This window comes from Oryctolagus cuniculus, chromosome 5 (assembly GCF_051225735.1).
Source record: "Oryctolagus cuniculus isolate XC-2025 breed Fujian yellow rabbit chromosome 5, ASM5122573v1, whole genome shotgun sequence".
In the NCBI taxonomy this organism is placed as follows: Eukaryota; Metazoa; Chordata; class Mammalia; order Lagomorpha; family Leporidae; genus Oryctolagus; species Oryctolagus cuniculus.
In genome coordinates, this window is record NC_142871.1 from 47,237,226 (window position 1) to 47,245,682 (window position 8,457).

At 38.6% G+C, this 8,457-nt stretch overlaps 1 protein-coding gene across 1 annotated transcript; it reads right to left on the reverse strand.

Annotated features, from left to right (window-relative positions):
- Window positions 1-2,708: 2,708 nt before the first annotated feature.
- On the reverse strand, window positions 2,709-7,819 carry FABP7 (fatty acid binding protein 7). The gene is made up of 4 exons (XM_002714798.6): window positions 7,415-7,819; window positions 6,791-6,963; window positions 6,214-6,315; window positions 2,709-3,056 (listed from the first exon to the last, which is right to left on the reverse strand). The coding sequence occupies exons 1-4, from the start codon at window positions 7,485-7,487 to the stop codon at window positions 3,006-3,008; spliced, it is 399 nt and encodes a 132-aa protein (XP_002714844.1). The 5' UTR covers window positions 7,488-7,819; the 3' UTR covers window positions 2,709-3,005.
- Window positions 7,820-8,457: the final 638 nt, after the last annotated feature.

Below are 8,457 nucleotides of genomic sequence, written 5' to 3' on the forward strand. Positions count from 1 at the left end.
GGACAACAGCATTCAAAGGCATTGCAAGAACCAAGGTACTTTCTGATGATGGACAAAGGGTCCTTGGGAGATTCTTAGTCCACAGTCTAGAGTATGTGGGGAAATGAATCAAGAAAAACATGGCCAGAGAACAACCTTAAGGATAGTACGATTACATAGGTTTCTAATCAAAACATTTGAAAGACAGTAAGATAAATTGTAAAAATAGCTCTTTTCATTCACCCTCCCACCCCAATTTCCAAAGCATTTTACTAGAAGTAAATAGGATGTAAAAAATTGTTTAGTAAGTTAACCTAAAATGAGATGTACAAACTTAGAAACCCATGAAATGTTTCCAGTCGTAAAAAGAATGTATTAAAATTAGTAGAAGCATCACCTCCCATATCTTCACAACCACTTTATTTTGTTTTCCTCTCTAATCACTAAGATGTGCAGAGCAATAATGCCCCAAGCCCTCTGGAGATATAGCTTAATCCTGCACAAATACCTCCTATTTTAGGTGTTCGTGTGCCAAGTGTATGTGTATAACTAGGTAGGGAAAACTGTGCGTGAGCTTAGGGCAGAAGTTTCTGCTTGCTTGTTGTCAGTGATCCACCATTGCACTTCACCAAACTGTTTTTTCCTGCTGGTTTGTGCCTTTGAGACTTGGACTTTCTAAATCCTTCTTCCACGGCCAAGCTCTGATAATTAAATTGCCTTTAATCTTGGCAATTTTTTTTTTCCTTCAAGTTAAAAGCTGGGGAAGAGATACAGGCTCAAAAAAGTTAGCACATGGATGGATGACTGTGTGAGAAAGAAATTTGGCTTAAAAAATGATTTATAAAAATTTAGAAAGCAAAAAAATCTATTAATTATCTTCCAAGATGCATCCATCCCTGTATCTTTTCCATTGAAAGGATGTTTCCCATGTAGGCCACCCAAAAAGCTTGTGTTCTTCACTCTGTGAGATAGTTAGGAACATTAATGCAAATTGGAGGTGATTTGGTCTTACTGTAATGAGTTGAGGATAGAACCCCTTCTTTGGCTTTGTCTCTTTTCTAACAGGTCAGAATCTGAGCTTCCACTAGAATCACCAAGAACTGAGTAACGTCTCCCAAAATCGGGGGTGATGGCTGTTGTGACAATTGGAGCAAAACCAGTCTATATTCTCTTTCATATTTTTAAAGAAGCAGTAGACTCTATATCCCAGCGGTGACTTAACTAGATAACCAATATTCTTGGTGGTAATAATTGAATATTCAAATGTGAAATCTTATAACTGTACTTTATATTTCTCTATCCTACACTATGATAAAATACAGATTGAGTATTACTAACCCCCCAAAAACTATTGTCCCAATCCCCAATTTTTTGAGTACACAAAGGGGAAATTCCACTGCTGACCTGATGTGCTAGATCTTAGTCAAAACACAGGCACACTGAAGCTATTTTATAAATTTGTGTCTTCAGGCTATGAATATAAGGTATACACATGTATGAAACATAAATGAACTTTATATTTAGACTTGAGTCTCATACCTAGGCAACTCATTATATATACATAGATATTCTGAAATATAAAACACTTTTAATCTCAAGCATTTCAGATAAGGGACATTCAACTTATGCCACAATTGTCAGGTGATAATATTGCTACAGTGAATTATCTAAGGTAAAAAAAGTTTTCTCGTATTTTACATTTATGAGTTAATTGGACCTTGAATTAACTTATGACACTCACTGAATTCACTATTGATTCAAAATGAATATTGTATATTTTTCCTGAATAATATTTACCATGTTTGCTCCCAGGAGCTAATAGAGGAAATATTTCTTTAGGAATAATCAGGAAAAATAAAGTATGGCATTTTTGTTTCAGAAGAAAAATTAACTGAAGTATTGAGTAAAGGAAAAATAAAGGAAAAAATGCAAGGTTTTCAGCTCATAATATTATTTGCTAGTCACGAGGACTTGGACAGACAAACCTAAACTTTAATTTCCTCATCAGAAAATTAATAGTAATACCTAACTTGTTTTGTGCTGTGCAGTTGACAAAATCTATAAAAAGCATTCTGTAAACTATGCAGTGCAAAATATTATGTCTTTGTTTCTACTTTACACATACAAACCCTAGACAGTTACAAATATTTAGTTTGGTTGGTTAGCTCAGTTCCAGTCACTCAACCCTCTCACCCACTCCCCATTCCCAGAAAAAAAAAAAAAAAAAAAAGTACCTTGAATGCTTTTATGCACACTCTTCATGCACTTCTTCTTAGCACTTTTATTGACTTACACTAGCTCACGTTAGTTGTGTGGAAACTCATTTTAACAGTCTAGAATAAAATGAACTTCCTTCCCTTATTTCTCTTTCAATAAGAAATTTTTTTATATATATATATATGCCATTTTGAATATGTCTTCACAAGACTTTTTGAAGATTATCCATTTTTTTTTCCTTTAGGGTCCCTGTTTCTAATTGCAAAAAGTCATTTCCAAAACTGAACACGCTCGCCAAATTAATTTAATCATAACAAATTGTTCATGAGAGTCTCAACCAAAACTGTGGAATCTTCACATTTCCTGAGGTTTCTGCTTATGTTTTTAAAATTGGTGTTTTAAACAAGGTGCTAACTTCTCCAGCCTTTCTCCATGTGATAAGAATGACTATTTTATTTAAAACTCTCCAATATACAATTCCTAAGATATTAATGATATGAAAAGCAACAGCATTATATTAACATGTAAGATTTTTATTCTGAATTTATTTGCATTACAAAAAAAACAGACAATGTATTCAATTCTTTATAAAAAAGTGACTTTAAAGTTCAATGCAAATTATAAACCATGATATATTTTCATATCAAAACTGGACTGGCTGTTTGGAGTAACAAGTTTTTAAATCACCATTTTCTACCTCCACACCAAGGTTAACCTTCCAAGTATTGGTCAGCCTTGCTGTAACAGGACAGCACTGAGACTTCAGTAAACCGAAATACAGAAAAACTTCGTCCACACCAGGAACTTTTCTATGCCTTCTCATAGTGGCGAACAGCAACCACATCACCAAAAGTAAGAGTCTGAAACATTCAAAAGATAATTAAATCTTTTTACATGAGTATCAGTACTGAATTTTCAAAGACTATCTATATATGTCTTAAGTATTATACAAAACAATGAAATTTATAAACATTAATCACTGAATAAACTTTGCTTGTTGAACAAAAAGAAACCCTTATATTTAATGACTGAATAAGAAGATTACATAGTTCATGTACCTGGAATTGAGTATCTATACTGTATTCTTAGCTATCTGCTTTGTAAGTGAGATTTATAATGGGTTTTCACAACAGTTTTCAATTCATAGTCTATATAAATTTTGAACAGTTTTTAGAATAATAATTTAAGTTACTGGAATTTGGAATAACCTGTTCCAAAATATGAAGGAAAATGTGACTATACAAATGTTCTCATTACTTGGACTGTCATATTTTAGCCTTCATGAACCTAGGCAGTTAAGTAGATATGATACGTAACACTGGTTCTACTATCCCAATGTGAAATCCAACTTGAAGAATTTCTATAAAACCATTTTACACAGTGAGAGGTTTTCTGTGCTTATTACATTCAGGTATCAGGCAGCATATGCCACTGTCATCCATTGATTTAATCTCCACTTATGAACTCAATCTTGCCTGATCACAGTCATAAATGGCAAATTTGAGCTATCCACTTTTTGTATTCAGGAGAGGAAAACAATAGTAAAAGCAATGGAGGGGCACTTCAGATTGAATCTTAGAAATGAATACTTTCAGGCCGGCGCTGTGGCATAGAGGGTAAAGCCGCTGCCTGCAGTGCCAGCATCCTATATGGGTGCTGATTCAAGACCCAGCTGCTCCACTTCTGATCCAGCTCTCTGCTATGGCCTGGGAAAGCAGTAGAAGATGGCCCGTATTCTTAGGCCCCTGCACCCATGTGGGAGACCCGGAAGAAGCTCCTGGCTCCTGACTCCTGGCTTCAGAATGGCCCAGCTCTGGCTGTTGTGACCAATAAGGAAGTGAACCAATGGATGGGATACCTATCTCTCTGTCTCTTTGTCTCTCTCCTTCTCTCTCTGTGTAACTCTGACTTTCAAAAAACTAAATAAATCTTAAAAAAAAAAAAAAAAAAGATGGCCAAAGTCCTTGGGCCCCTGCACCTGCATGGAAGACCAAGAAGAAGCTCCTGGCGCCCAGCTTTGGATCGGCACAGCTCTGGCCATTGTGGCCAATTGGGGGGTGAACCAGAGGATGGAAGACTCTCTGTCTCTCTTCTCTGTGTAACTCTGACTTTAAAATAAATATTTTTTAAAAAAGTGAATATGTTAAAACAACAACAAATGAACCCTTTTTTTTGTTGATCATTGAAGAAAAATGTGGACAAACATACTTTAACAGGTAAACTATCTGCTCCTCACACTTAACTTCCACAAGCAAAAAGGAGTATGAATTGTTTGATCTGTAACAACTCTGATTACAGTAATATATGGGAAGAGAAGGAAACAATATTAAGCTTTTATTAAAAGCAGCATTGAAAGTCATTTCAACTATTATTCAACTATTATCTTTTTTTTTTTTTTTTTTTTTTTGACAGGCAGAGTGGACAGTGAGAGAGACAGAGAGAAAGGTCTTCCTTTGCCATTGGTTCACCCTCCAATGGCAGCCGCAGCCGGTGGGCTGTGGCCGGCGCACCGCGCTGATCCGATGGCAGGAGCCAGGAGCCAGGTGCTTTTCCTGGTCTCCCATGGGGTGCAGGGCCCAAGCACTTGGGCCATCCTCCATTGCATTCCCTGGCCACAGCAGAGAGCTGGCCTGGAAGAGGGGCAACCGGGACAGAATCCTGCGCCCAGACCAGGAGTAGAACCCGGTGTGCCGGCGCCGCAAGGCAGAGGATTAGCCTAGTGAGCCTCGGCGCCGGCCTCAACTATTATCTTTAAAGCAGTATGTAAACTATCCTCTCACCCTCAAAGAGGGAACAAGCCTACTTGACTACGTCAGTATCATCAGAGCATCACAAGTCTGTTTACAGAATGTGTCTGAGAATGGCTAGATCAAGGCATAACATCTTTTCCAGTTTGTGATGCTACTGTGTACTGTCATTATAGAAATTATTTGTCAGTTATTTTCTAAATTATAAATTCTCCATGCCTTCCAAGTATGGAACATGTATGCATTGACATCTTATGCATTGCAAAAAGGAAGACAAGGGAAGGGATGGGGAGGGTAAGGGAGGAATATGGAGGTGGGGAGGGGAAGGAAACTGGAAGGAAGATACATCAAAGTTATTCTATCGGGGCAGGTGTTTCGTGAAGGGGATAAGATGCCATTTGGGACACCCACAACTCAACTCAGAGTGGGTGAGTTCCAGTGCCAGCTCCCCTTTGGATACCAGCTTCCTGCTAACGTATACCACAGGAGGCAGCAGGTGATGGCTGAGGTACTTAGGCCCATGCCACTTACATGGGAGACCAGAACTGAGTTTCTAGTTCCTAGCTTTGGCCTGGCCCAGCCTTAGCCTTTGCAGGCAATTGGGGAGTGAATCATTGGATGTAAGATCTCTCTTTTTCTCTCTGTGAATCTATTTTACTCTCTCTGTCTTTCTGCATTTCAAATAAAAATAAATATATGAAGAAAATTTGAAAAACTGGTTCTCTAAAGAGATGAAATTGTATTTCTTTTGTTATATTTCTGTTATATTCTAAATTATCTACACCGAACTTGTATAGCCTTCATAAACCAAAATTTTAAACACTGAAAGATCTTTTATTCATAATAGCTATAAATTTTCTGAAGTTCAGTAAACTTTGTTTTTATTATATATATTTGTTTTCATGATTATTGGTTTTCTTTTTAATTTTTATTTTAGACTTCAACATCTATAGTAATCCTACAAACTATCTGACCCATAATTTTGGGCAAATCAATGAAAGCATTTTGTTTAACTACAGGAAATAGAATTTTTCTTTTTCTTCAATCAAGAAGCTGCATTAAGGAAAAAATTAGGATCTTTTTATTTTCCCTGTTTGGTAAATGCTTAAACTTCCTATTGATGCAAAGTTATTAAATAAAAAAGAAAGAGGATGAGAAGGAAGGGAGATAAGGAGGAAGGGAAAAAAGCACAGGAAGGAAGGGAAATGAGGGGAGAAGGTGGTGGGAAGGGGTGAAAACCAAGGAGGAGTGGGAAGCTACCGTTACTTACCACAATCATTTTGCCATCCTTAATTTCTCTTACAAAATTTGTTTGTTTGCCATCCCATTTCTGTACATGAACAAGTTTGTCTCCATCCAGGCTGATAACAGACTGAGAACAACAAGAAGATGCAAAACATCGCAGTAGGTACAAGTCAGATTTTTGATATGGAAGTTCAATGACATACTTTTTCAGAGTTGTATAACTGAGTGAATCATGATCAACTAACTATCCTATTATAGGCACCACAGCCTTTGCTACTTCTATATTCACTGAAGTCCAATAATCGTAATTTGAAATGTGTCCTAGATGCAAAAAAGTGTTCTCTGAATTACAAGTCTGAAGTATTATCAAATGTGACAAATGCATAAGAAACAAAAAAATTTGAAACTAGGGCTATAGCAGTGGCTCACTGTTCAGAACCTAACACATGCATACTAGAATGCTAATGCTAGTGGTTTACTCCCTGAGTTGAAATACTGAAAACATGCTCCACTTCCCAGCATCTGAAGAAAATGCACTAGGAATCTTCATCTTTTTATTCCCTCCTCCGGGTCCCCAATCCAGAGAAGTAACAGCTTCTTACCTTACAGTTTCTGTCATCTACACTGATTTCATCAAACTCTTCACCCAGACGGAAACTAATCTCTGTATTCTTGAACGTGCTTTGAGTCCGGATCACCACTTTGTCCCCTTCCTGACTGATGATCACTGTTGGTTTGGTCACGTTTCCCACCTGCCTAGTGGCAAAACCCACACCTAAAAGAGCAAAGGGAACCAGGACAGTCAACAGCAGCTTCCAGAATAGCTCACGAATAGCTCAAATCTGATCTTGGACCCCAGATTCCACAGGTATATTTCCTTAGAGCATGATTAATGGGCCAATCATGCGCCAATGATTAATGATTAGCCCATTGAGTACAAATAATAAGTGGAAGCTGAAGAAAAACAGAAAAGTCACACAAGCTCCATATCCTCCACAGACTATCAAATGCTTTGTTATTTGGCCCTGGGCAAGAAAGCTGTGGAATGCCACATTACAAATCCATTCAGTGGGAAATGCATGGCCTAGTATCCGATTAGGACAATGTACTCTGTGTCTTGCCAACCTGATGGGTGAGAAGGAAAAAAAAAAAAAAGGAAAAAAGGAACCTGCAACTAGCTGAAACTGCCGGTTTAGAACGGAAGAGCAAGCCTTGTTTTTACCTACCGAGAGCCTTCATGTACTCATCAAAGTTCTGACTGTCGGTCAGTTTCCAGGTAGCACAGAAAGCCTCCACCATCCTGGCTCTTTCCCCTGTTTTGCTTTGAAAACAAGTAAGAGACAAATGAGGATCTTCCACTGAAGTCCACTGCAATTAGAAGACCCCTTGCGCCTCAGCTGCAGCTCCTGCCTTCTTATTTGGAAAAGAATTGGGCAAAAAGCCAATGATTAGAATTGCAAACACGCCGGGTCCAGCGTCCCTCTTTCCAGTAGGCTGTCGCAGGGGGAGGGGATGGGAAGGAAGACTCCAGATCTCTTCGTGATTGGCTCAGGCCACTGGGTTAGCAGAGTAGGTCGAGTTCCTCCCCGTCTTGACACAGCTGTCCTTTTGCCTGAGAAAGCTCTGCAGGGATTCAATGGGGCTGGAGGCAGCAAGGGGAAAATAAGAGAGGGTCTTTCTGGTTCAGGGGGAAAAAAAAAAAAACTTGGCAAAGGCCATCTGAGACTGTGAGGAAAGAAGCAAGACGCACAATAGGACATTCAGATTGATTTCCGTTCACGGCAAAGCTGCTTACAAATGAGAAAAGCACTGAAATGGCAGCCTTTTCACACAAAAGAAGCCAAACAGTGTACTTTATTTTCTCTCACATGCACAGAGAGTGTAAAGTGCTGGGTAGAATTTGCTAAGCTGGAAAAGAGAAGAGGGAGGAGGTGTCAAAGCTTTGCCTCCGTGTGTACTGCTCCCAGGCTACTTTGAAGGAAAATCAATGGGAAGCCCACTCATGTTGGCCCCTTCTCATCACAAACTGAGTGAAATTTGAAGATACCATTGTCCTTTCTCAGAATGTGAAAACCAGACTGGGATCATAATGGGACCTAAGGAAGTGCACTGTGAGGATTCGCTAATGAGGCACAAAAATGAGGAAAAGAAAGCTCTTTTTTCCCTCTCTATTAACACATTGTGGAATCCATGTGGAAAAGCTGCGCAGAGACTATTTTGTAAGATTTTAAATGAGCTGCACTATTGCGCCCTTTGGATGTCCTGGGGC

Excerpts from the sequence above, each read along its gene's own strand:
- FABP7 (XM_002714798.6), bottom strand. The coding sequence starts at position 7,487 with ATGGTGGAGGCTTTCTGTGCTACCTGGAAACTGACCGACAGTCAGAAC. Across the intron at positions 6,964-7,414 it reads TGAGTACATGAAGGCTCTCG|GTGTGGGTTTTGCCACTAGG; the intron begins GTAGGTAAAAAC and ends TTGCTCTTTTAG. Across the intron at positions 6,316-6,790 it reads TAGATGACAGAAACTGTAAG|TCTGTTATCAGCCTGGATGG; the intron begins GTAAGAAGCTGT and ends TGTTGTTCTCAG.